The sequence below is a fragment of the Nannospalax galili genome, unplaced genomic scaffold (assembly GCF_000622305.1).
Source record: "Nannospalax galili isolate Female #2095 unplaced genomic scaffold, S.galili_v1.0 scaffold786, whole genome shotgun sequence".
NCBI lineage: Eukaryota > Metazoa > Chordata > Mammalia > Rodentia > Spalacidae > Nannospalax > Nannospalax galili.
In genome coordinates this window covers 2063933-2086835 of record NW_008355774.1, presented here as the reverse complement: position 1 = coordinate 2086835, position 22903 = coordinate 2063933, and the positions used below count along the sequence as shown (strand labels likewise).

At 49.6% G+C, this 22903-nt stretch overlaps 2 protein-coding genes across 2 annotated transcripts; both read right to left on the bottom strand.

Annotated features, from left to right (window-relative positions):
* Positions 1–5339: 5339 nt before the first annotated feature.
* On the bottom strand, positions 5340–6243 carry Tmem89 (transmembrane protein 89). Its single transcript, XM_008853238.1, has 2 exons — positions 5950–6243; positions 5340–5525 (listed from the first exon to the last, which is right to left on the bottom strand). Exons 1-2 carry the CDS (start codon positions 6241–6243, stop codon positions 5340–5342), a joined length of 480 nt encoding a protein of 159 aa, XP_008851460.1.
* A 1918-nt stretch (positions 6244–8161) lies between these two features.
* LOC103750240 (solute carrier family 26 member 6) lies at positions 8162–17034 on the bottom strand. The gene is made up of 20 exons (XM_008853273.3): positions 16883–17034; positions 16663–16802; positions 16381–16491; positions 15368–15516; positions 15053–15217; positions 14817–14969; positions 14411–14493; positions 14188–14335; positions 13839–13952; positions 13540–13617; positions 12967–13062; positions 12781–12887; positions 12560–12629; positions 11196–11288; positions 11053–11157; positions 10618–10710; positions 9704–9880; positions 9484–9538; positions 8620–8756; positions 8162–8404 (listed from the first exon to the last, which is right to left on the bottom strand). The coding sequence occupies exons 1-20, from the start codon at positions 16999–17001 to the stop codon at positions 8390–8392; spliced, it is 2208 nt and encodes a 735-aa protein (XP_008851495.1). The 5' UTR covers positions 17002–17034; the 3' UTR covers positions 8162–8389.
* Positions 17035–22903: the final 5869 nt, after the last annotated feature.

Below are 22903 nucleotides of genomic sequence, written 5' to 3'. Positions count from 1 at the left end.
TAGTTCCAGCACTTGGGAGGCAGAGGCAGGCAGATCTCTGTGAGCTCACGGGCAGCCTGGTCTACATAGTAAATTCCAGGACAGCTCGGGCTACAGGGAGACCCTATCTCAAAAGACCAAAAATAAATAAATAAATAAATAAATAATTGATTTTTAAAAAGTTAGATAATAAAAAGAACTTGATTTCTAGACAGGCGTAGTGGTACATGCCTTTAACCCCAGTAGTCTGGAGGCAGGGACAGTAGGACTGTATGTTCAAGGCTGGCCTGAGCTACATAGTAAGGCCTTGTGGTAAAATATACACAACCAAAACTTTCCGTCATGATTATTTATTGGCATTGCTGGGGAATCAAGCTTAAGGAAAGTTCCTACATGCTACACAAGTACTCTGAGGCACATGTATCTTCAGTCCACTAGTATAAGTTTTTTGTTATTGTTTTGTTGGTAGTTTTTGTGTTTTGTTTTTATTTGGGTGGGTTTTTTTATTTATTTTATTTATTTATTTTTTTGAGACAACGTCTCCTTGTAGCCTCAGCTGGCCTAGAACTCACAGAGATCTGCCTGCCTCTGCAGCTGGGATTAAAGGCGTGTGTCACCATGCCCAGCCTTAGTTTAACATTTTAAGTGGAATGAATTACACTCATAATGTTGTGCAACCATCACCCCTTTCTTTCTATTTCTAAAAGTTTTTCATCATCTCGGAAAGTCTGTAACTGTTAAGTAGTAATTTCTCATTTTCTGTTTCCTCTAGGTTCAGGTTACCTCTAATGTACTTTCTGTCTCTAGGTACCCCCAAATAAGCAAAATCCTACAGTTTTTTTTTTTTTTTTGGTCTTTTTGAGAGAGGGTCTCCCAATAGCCCCAGCTGCCTGGAACTCACTAGGTAGACCAGGCTGGCTTTGAACTCATAGAGATCTGCCTGCTTCTGACTCCCAAGTACTAGGATTAAAGGTGTGTGCCACCACACCCAGCCAGAATTTGTCCTTTTGGGTCCAGTTAATTTCATTCACCAAATTATCTTCAAGGTTCATTCATGTTGTAGTGTGCATTAGAAATTCAATATGACTGAATAAAACATTGCATTGTGGGTTGGAGAGATGACTTAGCAGTTAGGATCACTGCTGCTCTTGCAGAGGACCTGGGTTAGGTTCCAAGGACTCATATGGCAGCTTATAATCTTCTGAAACTCCAGTTCCAGGGCTACACTCTCTTCTGGCATCCACAGGTTTGCATGCAGGTGGTGCACTTAGATACATGGGCAAAACACTCATAAAATAAAAATAAATAACTTTTTTTTTTGAAACAGTGTCTCACTGTGTGGCCCTGGCTGGCCTAGAACTCACCTTCTACACCAGGCTAGCCTAGAACTCACAGAGATCCACTTGCCTCTGTCTCCTGAGTGCTAGGATAGGTATGCACCACCACACCTGGCTAAAAATAAATAAATCTTTTTTTTTTTTGTCTTTTTGAGACAGGGTTTCTCTGTAGCCCTAGCTGGCCTGGAACTCACTATGTAGACAATACATTCATACGCATAAAATAAAAATAATACATAAAATATTAAAACAAAAATTTTATTCTACAGTAAATCAGATTTTGTTTATGCATTCTTCTGTTGATGGACACACCAGTTTCTTCCATCTTTTGGACATGTAAGGGATGCTGCAGTGAGTATGGTTTTATAAGGATTTGTTTGGGTCCTTGCTTTCAATTCTTTTAGTAAGTACAAGCCAAAGTGTTAGATCATATGATGATTGTCTGTTTAGCTTTATTTTTTAAGACAGGGTCTCTGTATAGCTTTGAATTTGCAACGATCCTCATGCCTCCATTTCCTGTGATTACAGTATGTGTCACCATGCCAGACCCATTAGCTTTTTTTAAATTACATTTTAAAAATGTATTTGTATTGCATACACCATGGCCTACATGTGGAAGTCAAAGGACAAGTTGCAGGAGCTGATTCTCTCCTTCTACCATGTGGGTTCCAGAGATCAAACTCAGGTCATCAGGCTGGGCAACAAGTGCCTTTATCCACAGAGTCATCCAGCAAGACCTTCTGCTTTTCTTTCTTTAAAAAATTTTTTTGAAATATACCATTTTGCCAGGCGTGGTGGCCCACAAAATGCCTTTAATCCCAGCACTCGGGAGGCAGAGGCAGGCAGAGCTCTGTGAGTTCAAGGCCAGCCTGGTCTACATAGTGAGGTCCAGGTAACCAGGGCTACAGAGAGATCCAGTAAAAAAAAAAAAAAGACCAAAATAAATAAATAAAAAAGAAATATACTGTTGTGATTCACTTCTCTTTTTCTTTTATATTCCCTTAGTGGTTACCATGAGTATTACGTGTGTGTGTGTGTGTGTGTGTGTGTGTGTGTGTGTGTGGTGTGTGTATGCATGTAGAGGCCTGAGGAGGTCAATGTTAGGCGTCTTCCTCAATGGCTACACATCTTATTCATTGAGGTAAGATCTATAACTGAACTAGAGCTCACCCACACAGTTAGCCTAGCTAGGCAGCTTGCTCTGGGGACCTCCTTGTTGCTGCCTTTACCATGCACACTGAGGTTACAGGTGGGCCAACCACACCTGCCAGCATTTATGTGGGTTCTGGGGGTCTGAACTCTGATCTCCATACAAGTACTTCATTCACTGAGCCATCTCCCAAACTTCACCAGCTTTCTTTAAAAAAGTTTTTTTCCTGTTTTTGTTGGTTTGGTTTGGTTGAGACAGGGTCTTCACTATACAGCCCTAGATGGCCTGAACACTACATAAACCAGATTGACTTTGGATGCATGGTGATCCTCCTGCCTCTTACTCTCTAGCCCCAGCTGGCCTGGAACTTGCTCTGTAGACCAGGATGGCCATGAACTCACAGAGATCTGCTTGCCTCTGCCTCCCAAGTCCTGGAATTAAAGGTGTGCACCACCACACCTGATGGTTCTTTCAAGATTTTTACCTCTGACCAGCGTGGTGGTTTGCTCCTTTAATCCCAACACTCAGGAGGCAGAGGCAGGTGGATCTTTGTGAGTTCAAGGCCAGCCTGGTTTATAAGAGCAAATTCCAGGCCAGCTGGGGCTACCAGGAGACTCTCTCAAAAAGAACAAAAAACAAAAAACAAAAAAAAAAAAACTTTTACCTCTCAGTAGTCCCAGAACTGGCAAGCTGAGAATCACAGGTAGCATTTCTGGAAATTCAATTCCCTCCTCCTTGAGGGTTGCTGATTTCTGCTTGTTAAGAGCACTTGTCTGTGGCTTTCCAAATGCTAGAATTAGAAGTATAAGCCTACAATACCTGGCCCATGACATTTTTTCAAAGTGCGTGTCCTTTATTGTGTGCACTCTGAAATTTCTGTTCCATTGTTTCTGAGGTCAATCAGTGACCTGAAAAAAACTACCTTAAATGGCCAGTGTCTAAAAGGGAAAAAAGGAAATATTGTTCCTTTAAATTCCCTGCATCTGGAAAGCCACTTTAGCTTGTGGGGTGGGGTAGCAGTGAAGGACTTTGAAACTGCTGAAATTTACCAGTTTCTTCATCAGACTCTCTCCTAGATGCTACAAAACAAACAAACAAACAAAACCAGGTGTGGTGGCCCACACCTTTGATTCCAACCCTTCAGAAGCAGAGACAGGAGTGTAAGGTTAGCCAGGGCTACAAAGTGAGACCCTGTCTCAAAAACAAAACCAAAAAAATCCTTTATGCATTTATTTACTTATTTTGTGTGCATGTATGTGTGTGTGTGTGTGTGAGTGAGAGAGAGAGAGAGAGAGAGAGAGAGAGAGAGAGAGAGAACAAGCAGGTGCCACAGTGCACATGTAAAGATCAGAGGAGAACTTTTCCAGGAGTTAGTTCTCCCCTTCTACCTTGTATTGACACAGGATCTCTCCTGTTTCTGCCACTAAACTGTATAATGGGCCTGAAAGCTTCCATCTGGCTAATTCTCCTGTCTCTGCCTCCCATTCTGCTTGTAGAGGAGCTGAGATTACAGATGTGCACCACTGCATCTGGCTTTTTACATGAATTCTCGGGATTTAACTCAGGTAGTCAACTTGCATAGCAAGTGCTTTGGCCCACAGAACCATCTTCCCACACACAAATTACTTATATAATGTAGAGGTCCTCCAGATAGGAAGCCATAAACTGTAGCGGGGGAAGTATTAGAGGAATGTGTGACTGTGTCAGGAATTCACCACCAATGTTTTCAGGAACTGTCATAATATTTGTCAACTTAAAACATTTTCTTTGTTTTGCTTTTTGAGATACCATCTAACTATGTAGCCCTGGCTGGCCTGGAACTCACTATGTAGAGCAGGCTGGCCTGGAACTCACAGAGATTACATGCCTCTGCCTCCCAAGATCTGAGATTAAAGGCATGCACAACCAGGCTCAGGTTTCTGTTTCTATTTTTGAGTTTGTTATGTTGAGCTTCTTTTCTAAAAGACTTTAAAAATATGCCTCAGGTCCAAATCAGCCTGGATTGCCAATGGTAGAAGGAATCAAAAGGAGTGAGGGGTCCTTTGAAGTGGTTTGACCTTCAGTCCTATCCTAAAGTCCTAGGAACAAGGGCCAATCAGGCACTAGAGTATGTGTGAAGTTGCCAGGAAAACAGGTGGCTAGGGCTAGCTCTAGACTGTTGGACTGAACTACAGTTGGGATCAGGCCAGAGTGGGGATCTCAGCAAGGAGCCTAGGATCTAGGGAATATCAACTCCTGGGGACCCCTGGAAAGGATCAGAGAAGGAAACCAGAGCCAGCTGCTTTCTCACAGCAGGACTGAAGTCATGAGTTCTCCTCTTCAGCCTCCCTGAGACGGTGACAAAGGCGGGGGAAACAAAGGAGTGGCTTCTACTCCACAGTGACTGAGGCCCCAGGGTTCTTCATCCCCACAAGATCTCTTGGGTATGGTTCCCATCCTCATCACTAACCCTCAACTCTTCAGGCCTTTCTTTCCCAGTCAGTATGCTGCAGAAGCCCAGGCACTCACTTGACAGAGGCCTTTCACAAGTTATCAACGTCTGCCTCACCAACATACATGGAGTACCAAACACAGCCTCTGATCAGACTGGGGCCTCCACCTGGAGTATTCTTTCAGACCGATTTCTCCACAGGACTCAGGCATGTTGTCGTCTCCTTCCTGGTAGCCCTCCCCAGACCACTGTCTGACCTAAGAGCCAGGACTTCCACCACTCTGTGGGTCTTCAGATACTGTCAGGCTGGAGGAGGGAGGGTGCTACATGGAGCTTCTCACAATGGGAAGGGTCCAGACAGTCACACAGACACACAGGCTGAAGTCCTGCTTAGGGTCTCAGTCCCTTCCACACCAATCAGAAAAGAGAAGCATGGATTGGGTTACCCAGACTGGGTGGGGGTCACTTTTATTTGACTTTGTTGCTGGGAGGCCAGTCGCTGCAGGTGGCCTTCAAGGTGGAGCAGGATGGCATCCAGCATGTGAAGGACCTTGAGGACTAGGGTGCGGTCTGAGATGGGAGGCTGCCGTTTCCAGTGTCTGCAGGCACTGGTGGTCACCTGTGGGTGCTGAGAACATAGGACCAGACTAAGAATGAATGAGGGTCCATGGGTACAGCAAGGGGCAGCGATGGAGCTAGGGAGAAGGGCTATGGGGCAGCGCCCAAAGGGGAATGAAAGAGAGACATAGTCACGGATCACTGTGGCTCTTCCAGGAGCTAGGTGGTCTGGAGGCCCATGGAGACTGAATGAGGAAAGGGAGAACTAAATGAGGACAGATGGGCCATGATACTGGCCCTGGGAAATGGTCAGGTTGTAGACAAGGGTTCCAAGAGATACAAGAACAGACTACAGGATGGAGGACAAGGTTAGGTAGGCCAATCCACAAGGCCATAAGCCAGGCTGATGGGGAGATGAGGAACAGGGAGGATATGGACCCCTGGGAAATGAGAAGAGGCAGGAGCTGAAGAGGACAGAGGGGTGCTGTGCTCACCTGACCCTTAGTGACCTGAACACGCCACCAGTGCAACATCACGCGGCTAAGGACCAGCATCATGGTGGTGGTGATCATGACTCCAGCCAAGGGGTAGATGCGGTTTCCTCCCAGGCCCATCCAGCAGCCAGGGCAGCCCAGGCTGCTCCTGCAACCATCCAGGCTGTTTGGCTGGCACCCCCAGGGCTGCAAGTCCAGCCCTACCTGGTACCAGAGCGGTCGTGACCAGGCATAACTCTGGGTAGGCATCACCAGCACAGCCAGTGCTGGTACTAAGAACAGTGTCCACAGCATGTCTTGGATACTACCAGAGGCCGGAACCTGGGTGCCTTGGCAACCCAGCAAACACCCCTCCCCCAAGAGCAGGCCCAGCTCTGAAGCAGCAGGTTCCAGGCAGGTCCATGGCCTTTCAGGATATGCCTGGTCCAATGATGGGGGATGGAGACTGGGGATGAAATGGCAGACCTGTGGCCTCCTGGGTCCCAATCTCTCAGTCAGCCCAGACATGAAGGAATTACCCTATGAACCAACTGACCTATCATGCCTCCCTAAATCTGAGCACACCACCCCCCTTGAGGCACATTGCTGCCTACCTGGGGTAGCAACACCCAGGCTGATAAACCAAAGTGCAGAAGAGCTGTTCAAAGCCTCCCCACCCCCAGCTGAGCCCCACTATTGGCACTGTGCAGAGTGAGCACTCAAAAGCTTGGCTCCCTTAAACGTTCCTGCTGCCTACTGCCCCTGCCTCACCCAGATCTCTCTGAACACTGGCACTTCCTTGTTCTAGGAGCATGCTTTCCCTTCTAGAAAGTCACCTTCTCAAGGTTGGAGTTTCAGCCCAAGTATCATGTGCTCCCAGAGCCCCCTCCTATGACTATATTGGTGACATAGTTCCTTCTCTCTAAGGAGACCCTATTTTCTTCAAAACCTACCTATAGCCACGTCTTTATTCCCAAAGCTGTAAACACACATCAGTTCCTTCTCTGCACCCAACCAAGGCCAACCTGACTGAATTTCTTTTTTTGTTGTTTGGTTGGTTTGGTTTAGTTTAATTTGGTTTGGTTTTTGAGAAAGGGCCTCCCAGTAGCCCCAGCTGTCCTGGAACTTGCTATATAGACTGGGCTTCCCTCTATCATACAGAGATCCACCTGCCTCTGCCACCCAAGTGCTGTGATTAAAGGTGTGTTTACCACCATGCCCAACATTGATTGTAATTTCTTGTTTGAGGTCTAAATCTGGCTCCACCTGAAAAGTCTTCCTTCAAAGTATTTACTAAGTATTCATTCCTGGTGTCAGCAGGCAGTGTCACAAAGAAAACAGAGCTCTGCCTTCTTGAACTGAGGTTTTCGCAAGAGCACAGATGACTTGTAAATACAGTGCCAGTTAAGGACAAAGGCCATGATAAAAATAGGGCGAGGCAAGGATGCCTGGGTGATTTGGAGGGCAAGGAGGCCCTGTCTACAGTAAGACCTTGCCCAGTGCCCAGCACAGAGCCTGGCACCTGCAGAGTATCTGATGAACAGAGATTCACATGTTAAGAACAGGTAATGTGAGCCCTGCATTATTCAGGTCTGCATTGTTCCAGGTGTTTGCTCAGTTAATACCCATCTGGTTTTCATTCTTCTACTGATCAGGAACACACCACTGACCCCACAGACATTCATCACTGGGTCAGCTGCCCATTAAGCCACACACCCTCTATTGGCATTTTATGCCAGAAACAGCCAGATCCTGACTGACAATGTTCTGCCAATCCCAAAGCTCTAATTCTATGTCAGATTAACTCATCATGCTTATGTTTAGATCCAGCAACAGCACCAGGGAATGGCTGCTGATACTTTGATGGGAATTTGGGGTTCACTGTGCATCCCTGGTAAGCACTGACTGTATATTGCATCATATCAGGTACCCATGAGAATGGACTGGTCCTGAACAACAGCTTTGATTCCATCTATTTTCTCAGCTAGGAACTAAAAGTCTGTGTGGAACCTTGAGCTTGTAATGTCCCCACCCTCTGGCCCCATAACTGTCCTGCTCCTGCATGCTCTCTGCTTCACCCTGACATCCCCAAATCTTACACTGATGTTCTGTTTATCTTGGGGGCATATTGGGAGTCAGGCTGTAAATCACCTGACACCCCAGACAAAACCCACCATGACACTGCAGAGCCTGAAGTTGGACAGACATACCTTTATTCCCAAAGTTGTAAACATACATCCATTCCCTCCCTGCACCCAGCCAAGGCCAGCCTGACTGCAATGTCCTACCCCAGGCCTGCAACACTGAACTTGGAGTCCCAAAGACCTCCATCCCTGAGTTGTATGTTTGTGCATGTACATGAGGGGAGTCCTGGGTGGCACCTGGCGATGTCCCAGAGCCAGGGCATTTCAGGAGGGTGACCTGTCACAACCCCCAGAGGTAGGCAGTGTCAGCAGCATAATCAGAGTTTGGTGGCCTAAGTGGGCAGGAGGAGAGGTTTCAGTTAGTGTCCAAAGGTTATATCAAGCCCTCTAGCTTGAGACAGCACCCCCACCAAAAACAACTTCATTCTAAGGCAGACTGGGAAGAGCAATCAGTTCATAGGGGCCAGATGGACTTCCTGGAGTTGGGGTCAGGGTGGGGACAAGCAACAGATTAACAAAAAGTCCTCAGTGGGCCATGAGAGCTTACCGAGACAGGGCTGTTGGGGCCAAATTTTGAGTGTTGGAGGGCAAAGGTCACAGCATCATGGACAGAGGCAAAGAGGTGCTGCTTAGTGATGGATTCGTCAAAGAAGTGTCCAGCCTCGAGCTGGGTGACCACAGGGCCTGTGGGTAAGGAGCAGTCCTAACACTTAAGACCATCAGGAACCCCAGGTCTGAGGCACCCCTAGACACCTTTGAGAAATCCCTGCCACCCTGGGATTTCTCTACTTACAGTTAGATACCCAAGTCACTCCTGAGTCTGTGTGCTGGGCTTGTACCCAGAGGTCAGAGCAGTGTGTCAGATGTTATGTTCTATCAGTCTTAACCTTAGTCCTTTGAGATAGGGTGTCCAGCCAAGCCTGACTGACCAGCAAGTTTTTTTGGGTTCCATCTGTCTGTACCCACCAAAGGCTGGTGTGATGGGGCACGCACAGCCAAGCCTGTTGGGGTTTTTTTGCCCCCGATCTTTTAAGACAGGGTCTCCCTGCAACCCCAGCTGGCCTGGAACTCACTATGCAGACCACGCTGGCCTTGAACTCACAGAAATCTGCCTGCGTCTGCCTCCAGAGTGCTGGGACTAAAGGCTTGCACCACCACGCCCAGCTTCTATGCCTGGTTTTTTACATGGGTGCTGGGGACTTGAACTCAGGTCCTCATACTTAGGACACCATCATTCCTACCCACTGAACCATTTCCCCAGCATCACTCCCAGCTCTTGACTCCTGTCTCCCAAGACATCTCTGACCTCTATTTTTAGAAAAAAATATTCCTTGTGCTGCTGGACAAACCCACTGGACAGAAGAGTCCCACCCTCTGCTGAGATCATTCTTGCTGTGCCCACTCAACGCACTTTGGCAGGCCGCAATGTACACCTCCACCTCGATCTCCTGGAAGTCATGGAAAATCTGCAGCAACAAAGTGGGCTGAGCTTAGATGGGGCAGCAGTTGGACGAGATTTAGTGGGGAGCTCAGTGGGCTTAATTTGAGACATCAGAAGGCTCAGAGTGCTTTCTCAACACAAGGGTCAGTGTGGAGGGTTTTGGGGCCCTGGCCAGCCCACAAGCCCTTACGTTCTTCAGGCTCTTAATGCACACAGTGTCCACAAAGGAGAGGGTGCTCAGGTCCAGGACGAGGCTATGGAAGCCTGGCTGAGGCAGACCCAAGGACTTCAGTGTGGTCACGTTTGGGGCCTTGACATCTTCTGGACTGTTGGCTGCTGCATTCTCTAACTCATCCCTTCGGTGCACCTGCAGGGAGGCAGATGTGCTGAAGGGTCACCATGAGGGGGTGAAGGCAGAATAAGCATGCTGCACAGGGACACACAGGTCAATCATGGAAGCACATGTGTAAATAGCCAGATAGATGGAGGCATTCAGGGTCCACAATAGAGACTCAGAAAGAGGATAATCGAAAAAGATGGGAGAGTGTGTGTGTGTGTGTGTGTGTGTGTGTGTGTGTGTGCGTATGGGAACACACAGGAGGGCATACCCCAACATGTACAAACTGCTCTGTTTCTTTCTGGTCCTAAGCCTAAAAGAAGGGAGACCATGTTCTATCATTAGTCAAACACAGGGGAGTGCGAAGGGGCCCAGAGAAAACCTAATGGGAACCTGCTTTCATGTGCCCACAACCATACATACACACTTGGACATCCTGACCTGTCTGAGTCTTTAGTTTAGTCCCTTTGACCCCTAGATTTTTCCAGTACTCCCAAGCCCAACCCTGAGCACAGACTGTGAGATCTTGTTGCATCTAGAAATTCAAGCTGTTCATCCAGTACCCATGTCATAGACATGAAAGCCACAAGGAGAATTCTCTATCACCAGGGGTCTTCCTACAGTATTGATCCATCACCGCATTCCTCCTATCATCACCCAACACCAACAAACCAACACTGGTTTCATGACTTTCTCATGGGGCATGTGTAGGCACCCGCATCTCTGGAGCTCATAGCTGGTCCCTCTTCTCCCACCTTTAGCCTCACCTTGACCTCAGAGCCCTCCAAGTCATTGCTTTCAATGTCCCCAGGATTGGCGCTGACATTGACGGAAACTGAGAAGATCTTGGAAGAGGCAGCCTAGGCCAGGAAAGAGGAGTGATCAGAAAGCTATCCCCAGTGCCACGTGACCACCACGCCAGGTAGACCTGGTGTTGCCCTGGGTTTTGGTTAAATGGATAAGCCAGGCGCCAGTCTGCAGGCCTAACAGCTGCAAAATTGAAAGAGAGCTGCAGTCTATCCTGCCATCAGGGAGTGAAACAGAGTCCCCTGGGCCTGAGGGAGAAAATGATGGGTCAGGGAACATCAAAGAGAAATTAAGTCAGGGAGGCTTGGGGTGGTACAGGGCAGGGCAAGTCTAGGTCAGGGCTAGTGTCCACAGTGGGGCAGGGCCAGGAGGGGAGCTGCTGAGAGGGACCCTGCCTTTCTCTTGGACTTCTTGGCTTTCTGGAGTCGCTTCAGCTTCAGCTCCTGTTTCTTGATCCGCTTCTTCTTCTGGGAGATGAGGTGGTCAACATCCACACCACACTAGAGACACAAGCCAGAGGTGGGGTTTTTTGTCTCACCCTCTGCTTCAGCGAGTCACAGTAGAGCTCAGCATTGGCAAAGTACATGGTGACTGAGGAGCGGAAGACCTTCACACCTGGGACTTCCTTGGCCTGGAGATGAGGTGAGGTTGGGGTGGCCGAGCCTTCCTTACCTTCCACTGCATCTTCTCTCACCTTCACCCCTTAGAGGGCCCAGTGCCTCCCCAACCCGCCTCTGTCTCCAGCCTGTGACATATACCCTCCTGGGAGCCTGGGCCATGAACCTGGCTAGGTGACTTTCACTCCCTGTCCTGCCCAGGCCCTGTCCCTCCCCACTCTCCTGCCCTTCCCAGGATTTGTGGCTATTAGCCCTCTCTCTTCTTGGGTCTCCTAGCTCTGCTCTGTGCTCCCCTTCTCCAAAGGGAGAAACCTCTCTAAGCTGTCATTCCAACCGGACGTTTCCCAGATCTCTCACCATTGAGTACCCAGTCCAGGTCTAAGCTGGGTATTTGGGCCTGCACCATGTGACACACACACCCCCAGCTTCAACCTGGGCTAGTCCATTCATGTTCTTCCCATACTTAGGCCGCTCACTCTACCCCTTATCCTGCCTAATCATACTATGCCCAGTCTTAATGTTTCCATGATAGGGTCAAAAGGCTTATCTTTTCCAGAGTCTCACACAACCTGTGTTCTCAGGCCTTGGTATGAGACGTTCCAGGACATAAACTAGGGATTGGATTGGACACTTTGTAATTCTACTGATCGGATTAGGAAACAACCTCCCCTATATCCTATGCCTCTGCCTGCTCCTCCACTCTCCTGACCCAGGGGTACTGGATAGGGTGGGGCTTGTGCTGCGGGTTCCAAGCTCATCTCATCTGCTTATACCTTAAATGAGGGTCAGAGACACAAACTCCTGTCTTCAAATTACAGAGAACAAAGCCAAAGTGCTCCCAGCCTATGACACATACCCTCTTAGGATATGTAATGCATGCATGTGTGTACACATATATGTGGACGGATGCATTTTCTGTGGAGGCCAGAGGCTGACATTGGATGTCTTCCTCTATTGATCCCCACCTTTGAGACAGGGTGTCTTATTGAATGTGACGATTACCAACTGGCTAGTGAGCCCCAGAAATCCTCCTGTCCTCCTTACCAGCAGTGAGATTATAGACATACATGCTGCCATACCTGGCACTTTAAATGGTTGCTGGGGATCAAAACTCAGGACTTCATGTTTGTGCAGAAAGCACTTTACCCACTGAGTCATTCTCTAGTCGTTCCCCTCAGTGTTCATAGACAGGAACATGTTCATGTTCACAAGGAAGGGAATAAAAAGGGCCCGTTATACCTTTGGTCTGCCCTGCCCCCTACCCCATTCAGCCCCTGCCACTCACCCCTGAGTATTCTGCCACATCTCTATAAATATCCGTGTCTGGCACCTGCCCCAGGACAGAGTAATGCGGCCTGAAGAGAGAGGGAGGGCAAAAAAGGAGGCAAAGAGAAGAACATGAGAGGAAGAAAGAAGAACATGGAGTGTCCCCAGAGATGTGGGGAGCCAGTGCAGAACTTACTCCCTCACCGAGATGAAACTGGGGTGACCAAAGGGCTGACTCACAGCTGTGTTCGGAAAACCACAAGCAGCAGGGCAAAGACTATGGAAACTGCCAGACCAATGTCCAGGTTCAGTAGGATGGTGGCCACAAAGGTTACCAGCCAGATTAGCTGAAAATGGAAGGGTACGGTCAAAGGGTCCATTGACACTAAAGACCCCAAGCTCCGCCCTGGCTCCCAGGGTTCTTACCAGGTCCATTCGATTTGACTTCCAGAGGGAACAGATGTCAGAGAACTGCTTCATCATGCCCTTAAGATTCACAATAATGACAGCTGCCAGGACAGCCTGGGGCAGGGAAAGTCACCAGGGCTGCTGAGAGGTACCCGGAGGCTCACAGCCTCCACCACCCAGGCGTGACCCACGAGGGCTGACCAAGCATCTGGGCAGAGCCCAGTCCACAGCCACTACCACCCACACCAATTTTAACCCATTGGTTCTGACTAATAAAAATTCTTTTCTTCAGTCTTTTTGAGACAGGGTCTCCCTGTAGCCCCAGCTGGCCTGGAACTCACTATGTAGACCAGGCTGGCCTTGAACTCACAGAGATCTGCCTGCCTCTGCCTCCCGAGTGCTGGGACTAAAGTCATGCACCACCACGCCCAGCTTATGACTAAAATATTTTAACACTTCACCCTGGACCACAGATTTCATCTCAAGATTACAACCTTGTATTTCTATGCCCCATACCCGGGACTAGAGTAACTGATCTGGGTCTAGCCTACCCTACACACTGAAGCCCAGAAGAGAGGGTTGGGAGCTCACCTTGGGTAGATCTTGAAAGAGTTCCCCAAGTTTGACAATGATTAGGAGGATGAAAAGAGAAGATACAGCTCCAGCAACCTGCAAAGTAGGGGCAGCAGAGGGTACAGGTAAACACAGGTGTAACGGGGAGCATGAGGGAAGAGTGAACACAGGGTGAGGGGGAGCAGTAGCTGAGGGTGAACATAGGGGGAGGTTGAACACCAGGAGAGGGTGAGCAAGCACAGGACCGTCCTGACAGAACTGCATGCACATACAGATGCACATTTACCCAAAAGCTCATGCTTGTGCCCGAGGCCCACCTGTGTGTTGCCCCCAGTGCTCTCCTGTACCAGGCTCCGAGACATAGAGCAACTCACAGGGAAGCACTGGAAGAAGCCTCCAACGAGGTTACTGAGGCCGAGGGCCACCAGCTCCTGGTGGGGAAACGTGGGTGTGAGGTCTTTCCAGAAGCACTGGGTTGCTCTCCCACTATGTCTAGGCTGATGGACTCCCAAAGCCCATTCCCAGTCAATGGCCTGCAAGGTTTGCTGTTGTTCCACATGTCCTGTGCTCTCACCCTCAGTCCCTTCTGAGTCCAGCCTGACTCTACCCTGGTCATCTGGGCCTTTGGACTCCTGCATGCCCCCTACTTGTCCTGCACACACAGACCTGGTTGCTGTCCACCCGATAGCCATGCCTCAGGGCAAAGATCTTCCCCAGTGAGATAGCAATGGCAAAGCCCACCACAGCAATGGCAAAGGCATTTCCCACAAGCTTTGCAAACAACTGGGCATTGGGTGCCACTGGAGGTATCAGCCTGGAAGAAACATCTGTGAGATCAGAGACGGCTCCAGCCCTAGCTGCCCACCTCCCTGACAGGACCAGAGCTCACCCTGCAGGGATGCTGCCTACCACATCCACACTGAATCTGTTCTGCAGGTCCACACCATAGGAAATCCCGGTGGCCCCGATGAGCTGTGGGGACAGGACAGAGTGAGGGGAAGGAGGTGCTGGCAGTATCATAAGGGACATGGGTAAACCATTTTGAAAGACAAATATTTTTCTGAGAGTAGGGTGTTGTGGGTAGGGTGAGAGATAAACAGTACCATTTGGAAAAGGGGAGATGCTGTCAAGGGTGGTAAGGAGCCAATATGGGGGCTTTCTGTTGCAGTTCCCCAACACCCAGGAACCCTTACAGTGGTCACTCCAGATGGGCCTCAAATACCTTGAGGCTGTGCACTTGATCAGATCTATGTTGTCTTTCCTCTCCCCTGCCCCCCACTCCCTGGCACCCGAACCGTGAGTAGTTCCCCAGGAATGGGCAGGGGCAGGTATCTCTTCAGCTTCTCATTCAACAGCTTCACCAGCACAAGCACCACTCCTGACACAATCGCCGTGATCAAAGTTCCCACAACAGTCTCAGGCAGCTTTGAGCAGACCTCCAGAAATGTCTGAAGAGAGGTGGCATTACAATTAGAATGCCAGGTCATGGAGCACAACACACCTACCTGCCCTTGCTCCCACCCTCACTCACATAGATAACTGACAGTGGCCCAGAGTGACTGTTCAGTGTGATGCCAAACACATACTTGAGCTGTGAGATGAGGACCTGCACGGATGCAGCTGTGGTATAGCTGCGGACCAAAGGCTCTGACAGGTAGGTGACCACAAAGCCAAAGTGCACCAGACCCAGCCCCACCTGTGGGGTCAACAGGTGTAGTCAGAGGCGGTAGAGGTTATAGGGATGGCCAAGGGCAGATAGGATCAGAGGGGTGAATGAAAAGCAAGAGGGGATAGCCAGACACCCAGGGTAATTGGGGGGGTCACATATTCCTGACTGTTGTACCACCTGGAAGAGGCCAACCAGGACACTGAGTGTGTAGGCGATCTGTACTCGGGCATCTTCAACTGTGGTGTTCAAGCTTTGCACGAAGGCCTCATCTGCAGTCAGGGATTCTGTCACACCGCCCACCATCACAGACATTACAGCAAAGGTTCCTACAGAGGTAGAACAGGGAAGGTCTGAAGGGAAGAGGAAGCTGGCCTGCCCCGGAGGACTGTCTTAATTAAGAAAGGCCAGGATATATCCCATTCTGGGTAAATATGCTTTGGATTATAGTTGTACAAATGGACGCAGTGCTAGTTAGGTATGGCCAAAGTCGAAAGTGACCCCTGATAGGCATGTTGGCCCACACCTTTAGCCCCATCCCTGGTAGGCAGAGGCAGGCAGAAATCTGTGAAATCTAGGCAAGTCTGGTCTTATAGCAAGTTTCAGGCCAGCTGTAGCTACAGGGAGAATCTGTCTCAGGAAAAAAAAAAAAGTCGGGCATTGTGACACAAGCCTTTAATCCCATCCCTCAGTAGGCAGAGGCAGGCAGAACTCTGTGAGATCTAGGCCACATACATAGCTACATAGCAAGTTCCAGGCCAGCTGGAGCAACAGGGAGACCCTGTTTCAAAAAGACAAAATAAATAAATAAATAAAAAGGAATCCTCAGTTTATAAGCTCTCAAGGCTAACCAGAAATGCTGCCTCATCAAACTCCCTCCCCTCACCTGTGTCCAGCAGTCTAGGAACACAAAAGCTATCTGTGGAGCAGGAAAAGGATCATAGTTTATGTCAAGCTGGAGGCCTCTAGGAACTTCCAGGCCTCCTGAACTGCCTCACTTACCCTGGGGCCAGAGCTTTGAGATACCTTGAATCTGAAGTCCCACACTCCCATGGCTTAATACAGCCAAGGATGAGCCATGATCTAGTCTCACTACCCATGCTACCTAGTCCCGCTCAGCCCTCTCCTACCATATTCTCCTAGATAGACAGCGACCCAGAGTGAAGGATGGTTTCACTCCTGAGTCCACTTACCCAGAGAGATGTGCCGAGAAGTACCAAACAGAAAGTAGATGAAGACCGGGTAGAAGGAGCTGTAGAGGCCAAATACAGGAGGCAATCCAGCCAGAAGAGCATAGGCCAAACCTGGGGGTGGAATGGTAGCAATGTAGACTTGGAGAAGAGGGACTCAAAAAGGCATGGGAGTCCAAGTCCTGGGCACAGGGACCATATTTCCATGGCCAGGGGTCCTGACTCCTGATTTGGGGGTCTCATAGATCATAGAGCTTGTAGGCCAGGTCCTTGAAGGTAGCTCACCCTGGGGAAGCTGCATGATGGCCACACTCAGGCCAGATACCAAGTCACCCAAGAGCCAGTCACGCACAGGATAGCGGGGTAACCAGCCCACAACTGGAACATGCTGGACCAGAAGGGCATGGGCCCGAGCACGGGAGCATCTGCAGACAAGAAGGGTCCTTTAGAGACAGGGCTACCTGGGTCTTTGTCAGAGCTCCCAGACCTCTATCCTGAGCCTTACCGAAACCAATCACGCCACAGGTGGGTCTTAGGCGCTGGACCCCAGTGTCCCAGCTCCTCCAGCTGCTCCTGGTTCAGCAAAGGCCTTTCCACATGGTAGTCCCGCCTCTGCAGCTCCATGGTCTGTGTTGCAAACCAGAGTGCCTGAGTGTCCTAGGGTCTGGAGTGGTGAGACCAGAAGTACAGGGAGTATTTCCCTTGTCTAATCTTTCCTAAACTTCTGCCTGAGATCAGAGAATCACATACCTGAGCTTTTCAGGCTGGAAGATTGAGGGTTGATCCAGCCCTGTTGGTCTCTGAGGGCCCCATGCTCATACCCAGACTGGGACAGTACCTGAACTTTGGCTGCTGGAAGCCACTTTCTGGGCCAAAGTCTCTCCGGAAGGGAGAAAGGATGAGCATGACCTACATATCCATCTTAGGTGTGGCTGCCCAGCCCTGAGTACCACTTCAAGTCAAAGTCCAAGTCTAGGGCCAGACAGCCTGTGTCTCCTGGCCCCTTCCTACCAGCTCCTTGCCTTCCCTGAATCAGTCCCTGTCCAGTCCCTTAGCAACTGTCCTATGAGCTCAACCTGGATGGCTGAGAACACATTCAGGGAAAGGACTTCACAAAACAGAGGTCTAGATCTGCAAGCAATACTCTTCCCAAGGTTCAGGCCTCCAGATATGATCTGCCTCTCTGAAAGAAGGATGGTTTTAACACTGGACCTCTAACTCCAAGGTCCAGGAGGGAGAGGCTCCCACTTGAAGTAGGAAAACATTTCACCTGGGAACAGGCACTTTCAGAGGTCAATCCAATGTAGAGGGAACTTTGCCCAGAAAGCTTTTGGCAGCCAGGCAAGTTCTGACCTGGGAGGAATCTATACCTACCAGGAGAAACCTCTCTGAAGTGGAATAAGACCTCACTAGGAAATAGGATGAGGGGGAGGGCCAGGGTTCTCATCTGAGGGGGTTCTCTTAATTAAGAGACACTCTTGGCTAGGGGGAGGGCCCACATGGAATGCAGCTCTCCCCTGGGAATAGATTTCACAGGATGAATTTTAGGGTTGATATGTAGCATATCTGTAAAGCTGATGTGGAAGAAACCCTAACCAGGGGAGAGTGGTCCCACCAGAGGGGCAGGAACTCACCTGGGAAGAGGCTCTAACCTGGCCCTCCAAGCTGGAGGAGGGAACAGAGCAGGTGCAAGGGAGATCCTTGAAGACTCTCACTGCAAAGCAGCCTGTCTCCACTCATAGACCTTAGCACTCTCTCCCCTCCTCCTGGATCATTCAAGTCTTCTTAAAGGGCTCCCTCCCCCTTACGCAGCCACTGCCCCCGAAGGGTGGAGCTTTGACCCTTGGCTTCAGCCTCTGGGAGGGCACTGGGTTCCTCAGTGTCAGAGTTCCCAGCCAGAGGAACTGCTAGACATACTCAGGCCCCTGCAGGTCCACCCGCCTGGCTAGAGACAGTTATGCAGCCATGTCCTGGGTTCCTCTGCAAGCAACATCTCTGTGGTCCCCTTGTTAGCTCGGAGACAGCATTCCAATGGCTTTCTGTACAACCCTCATGGATTGGGGTCTCGCCAGCTCCGGTCACCATCCTTCTCTATAGACCACCACCTGCGGAAAATCGGCAAGGCAGGTAAACCCAGGCCCTGCAGTCAAGAAATGACTGCTGAAGACTTGGCGGTTCCTTTTCAGAACTGGCCTAGACTTGGGAGCCCACGCGGGTGTCACAGGACCACTAGTGCTTAGTGAACACTCAGAATTCGGGCCATGCCCTGCAAGTCACCAGGACCCAACTGACAGCTCTGTGAACCAACAAGTAGCTCACAGCTCTGACAACTCCAGCCAGAGTCCACTACCTGCTGGACAGCAGGGAACCCAGTAGGGGTAGGGGTGGGGGTGGGGGCAAGCTCCAGTGGGCTAATCCCTGTCCAGAAGAACAGGTTTAGACCAATCAGAATTCTGCGGGTGGAGCCTAAATCCGCTCTTTGAGCCCTGCGAGCCTGAAGAACTCCAATTTAACCCTTTTTTCCCCCTAGGTAGCTCATGCTACCCTTGATGGTTTGCTAACCCTCCGCCTGGAAGCTAGTGGGACTGCAAAACTGGAATGAACGACTTGTGCCCGGCTTGGCCGGGGTCGAGGCTCCAGGCTCTGAATGGAAGAAGTCAGTCCTACGTCCTGGCTTTGTAGAGGGGTCCAGTGTGGTGAGAGGAGAAAGGCTTGAATGATCTGGATGCCTGGGTTATGTGGCCAGTGGTCCCAGCTTAACTATAGGAGATTCAGGCCTCTCATTGTATACAAGCTGCGGGCATCACCCTCAGACTTCCCCACTGAGACCTGGCTTCCATTTCACCTCTGGCTACCTAGACCAGAAATGGGGAGCTGTGAGGATCCCTTCTGTCCCCCTCTGTAAATCCAGCCCAGACACCAATCCTAGAAAAGGAACCTGCTGTGGGTGAGTAAGGCAGGAACCTCAAGGGCAACTCCTAGGTTTGGTTTGACGATTGGTCAGCACCACAAATGCCAGGCCCTGAACATTAAGGAACTCCTCATGCTACTCCTAGACCAGGAAGGAGGCTTCCCCTGACACCTTAGGCCCATGCTGTGCTCCAACTTCAGGCTCCAATCACTAGGTGAGGAGCCACATTTCAGAGTAAAAGAGAGGGAAACCTGGTCTAAATCTGCCATGAAGTGGACTAAAAATAACTGGATATTTTGGAGGGAGGAGGGTTTAGATTCCCCTCAAAGATCATTCTGGTGTGACTCATTCTTAGCTGCCACCCTCTGCCACTATCTGAAACAGAGGCAGACAACAAACACTTCTATAGAAATTTATTACTAGCCAGGGGTGGTGGCCCACACCTTTAATTCCAGCACTCAGGAGGCAAAGGCAGGTGGATCTCTGTGAGAAAGAGGCCACCCTGGTCTATATAGTGAGTTCCAGTCTAACTAGAACTATAGGGAGACCCTGTCTTCAAAAGATCCCCCCCAAAAAGTTTATTCCCGAAACAGAGCATGGCCTCATGGAACATTGTACAGGTAGCAAAGAGGGCCACTGTGCTGGAGGGGATCCCATAGAGGGACATTTACAGAACCCAGACATAGCAAGGACCCTCTCCAACTCACAGTAGGCCACTCAGCCCTTCAAAGCTGGGGTCACCCTTGGGAGAAGAGCTGAAGTCCTAGCTGATGGGATTTGGCAACAGTTTGTAAAATGGGATTTTTAATCTTGGAAACTGCCTCCCAAGAATAAGCATGGGGTAGGGGTGGGGAAGTATCAACACAGAACTCTAACTATGCACAATCACAACACATTATCTGCTGATCTACAAACACCACAGCATCTGTCCTAGGTCATAAGGCAGTAAGTAGCGGGGAGTCCATGTAATACACATACACATCCATGGGGAAGATCGGTATGAGCCCTTATCAGGGGTTGGAAGACCCTGTTTTCTAAGACCAATCCCCAACCCCAGGAGTTTGGACTGTGGGACATTAAACAAAATACAAAGACTGCCAGGCGTGGTGGCACAGGCCTTTAATCCCAGCACTTGGGAAGCAGAGGCAGGCGGATCTTTGTGAGTTCGAGTCCAGCCTGGTCTACATAGTGAGTTTCCAGGACAGCTGGGGCTACAAAGAGACCCTGTCTCAAAAAGACAAAAAAAAAACAAAGATTAAATCTGCATGTTGGCTCCAGACCATGTTCAGATAAGAGTGGGAATGGGGAGGGAAGGAGAAGATCTGTCCCACCTGTCCACTCTACCCCATAAAATGAGAGAAAAAAACATATGGTTTGTTAAGGACCTGCACCTCTCTCACGACCTCTTCCCCCGCAGCCCAGCCTCAGACCCCTGGGAGACAGAAAAGCTGAAAAACAACATAAGCATATCTCTCTGGTTACAAAGGTACAAAATGTATAAAAGTCCTCCCCTCAGTTCCCACCCTCTGCACCTGTCACACGCATGCTCACAGATGCGCATGGGACCTCCGCACTGCACTGCACTGCAATGAGAGAGTTGAGGGGAGAACTTGAAGAAGGCTGCCTTGAGATCAACCCAAAGTCTCTTCTGGCAGCCGAAATCTTCTGCTGCCCTTGGCTGCTCCTCACCAGCTTGCCAGCCCCTCAGGAATGACCCTCACTTCTGGGAACTCTGTCAAGTTGAATGTAGAAATTAAGGGTCATGGCTGAGAGAACCTTTGCCTCTCAGCCCACAGCCCCTTCATGCCCACTCCAGGGTTCTGAGTCCTTTGCACGTCCCTTCTGGACCTCTACTCCCGAGACTCATCAGCAAGGCTGCTTGGCTGCCGAGGTCTCTTAGCAAGTCACCATTTGTGAGACAGATGTGTCACAAATATCCATATCTCAAAGAGTTTGTTTCTATAGACCCCTTCTACAGATGAAGATGCTGACTCAGAGCAGCTTGTACTGTGCCAATGTCACAGCAGATGAGAGACAGAACTCACATTCCATGTGACTCCAGCCCGAGTTCCTGCTCGGTGCCCTGGCACTTCTGCTACACAGCCAGACCCCAAGGCCAGACTTCAGGGGGGACCCAAGTGGGTTATCTCTCTCATCTCCGCCCCTAAGCATTGCTCCAGAGCTCCAGGTTCCCCATCACCAGGCTAATTCAAATCCCTTAAATCCCTTTTTAAAGCCAGGTGTAATGCTCTTAGAAGGTAGAAGCAAGAGAAATGCTACAAGGTTCAGTCCAGTCAGGGACACACAGCTCCACACTGTCTCAAAATAAAAGAAAATTAGAAAATAGAAATAGCCAGGCACAGTAGCATAAGTCTTTAATCCCAGCACCAAGGAGGAATGGATCTCTGTGAGTTCCAGGCAAGCCTGTTCTACAGAATGCGCTCCAGGCCTACCAGTACTACATAATGAGTCTCTGTTTAAAAAACCAAAACAACCCCACCGGGTGTGGTGGAAGAGGCAGGCGGATCTCTGTGAGTTCCAAACCAAACAAAACAACAACAAACAAAGCCCCTTTTAAATTTGTCATGATTTTTCTCATTTTATTTGTTTCTTCTCAGAGGGCTCAAACTCAAGGACTTTTGCATGCTAAGCATAGGCTTTAACACTGAGCAACAGTCCCAGCCCTTTTCTCATTATTTAAAATCACTCCTCTACTTTTGAGTTTGTGAATTGAGTTTCTTTTCAAAACAAGGGCGCGAAAAATGCAAATGCCTTAGACCTAATTCAACCTGGAACACCAATAGTAGAAGGGACAAAAAGAATGAGGGGTCCTTTGAAGTGGTTCAACCCTCACTACTATTCTAGGGGCCTTGAAATGAGGGCCACACAAGCACCAGAGTATGTTTGAAGTTGCCACAAAAGACAAAGGCAGCTAGAGCTGTATACCAGGCTCTAGACTGGTCTTAGCTAGGAGTAGGGGTGAGGTAAGAATGGGGTTCTCGGAGGAGCCAAGGATCTAAAGCGTCTAAGCTTTTGGGGATCCAGGGGGAGAGACTTGGCAAGTGAAGAAACTGGAATCAGCTGCTTTCTCACAGCAGGACTGAAGTCATGAGTTCTCCTCTTCAACCTCCCTGAGATGGTGACAAAGGTGGTGGAACAAAGGAGTGGCTTCTACTCCACAGTGACTGAGGCCCCAGGGTTCTTCATCCCCATGAGAACTCTTGGGTATGGTTCCCATTCTCACTAGTGGCCCTCAATTCCTAAGGCCCTTCTTCCCTACCCTGTGTGGTGCAGAAGCCCAGGCACTCACTTGGCAGAAGCCCTACACAAGTCATCAGTGCCCACCTCACCAACATACATGGAGTACCAAACACAGCATACAGCTTCTGCTCAGACTGGGGCCTGATGTACACTTCCAGAATTATTCATCCACAGGACTCAGCTATGTTATCATCTCCTCTGTACAAGGATCGGGTCTTCCACACCATGGGTCCTTGGCTATTAGTCAGGCTGGAGGAGGGAGGGTGCTTCAAGGACCTTCCAACAATAAGACGCCACAGGCTCCAGACAGTCACACAGACACACAGGCTGAAGTCCTGCTTAGGGTCTCAGTCC

Coding starts and splice junctions, on each gene's coding strand:
- Tmem89 (XM_008853238.1), bottom strand. CDS start 6,243: ATGCTGTGGACACTGTTCTTAGTACCAGCACTGGCTGTGCTGGTGATG. Junction 5,526..5,949: donor TTCAGGTCACTAAGGGTCAG/GTGAGCACAGCA, acceptor CTATGTTCTCAG/CACCCACAGGTGACCACCAG.
- LOC103750240 (XM_008853273.3), bottom strand. CDS start 17,001: ATGGAGCTGCAGAGGCGGGACTACCATGTGGAAAGGCCTTTGCTGAAC. Junction 10,711..11,052: donor CCAAGAAGTCCAAGAGAAAG/GCAGGGTCCCTC, acceptor TTCCTGGCCTAG/GCTGCCTCTTCCAAGATCTT. Junction 9,881..10,617: donor TGGAGGGCTCTGAGGTCAAG/GTGAGGCTAAAG, acceptor GCCTCCCTGCAG/GTGCACCGAAGGGATGAGTT.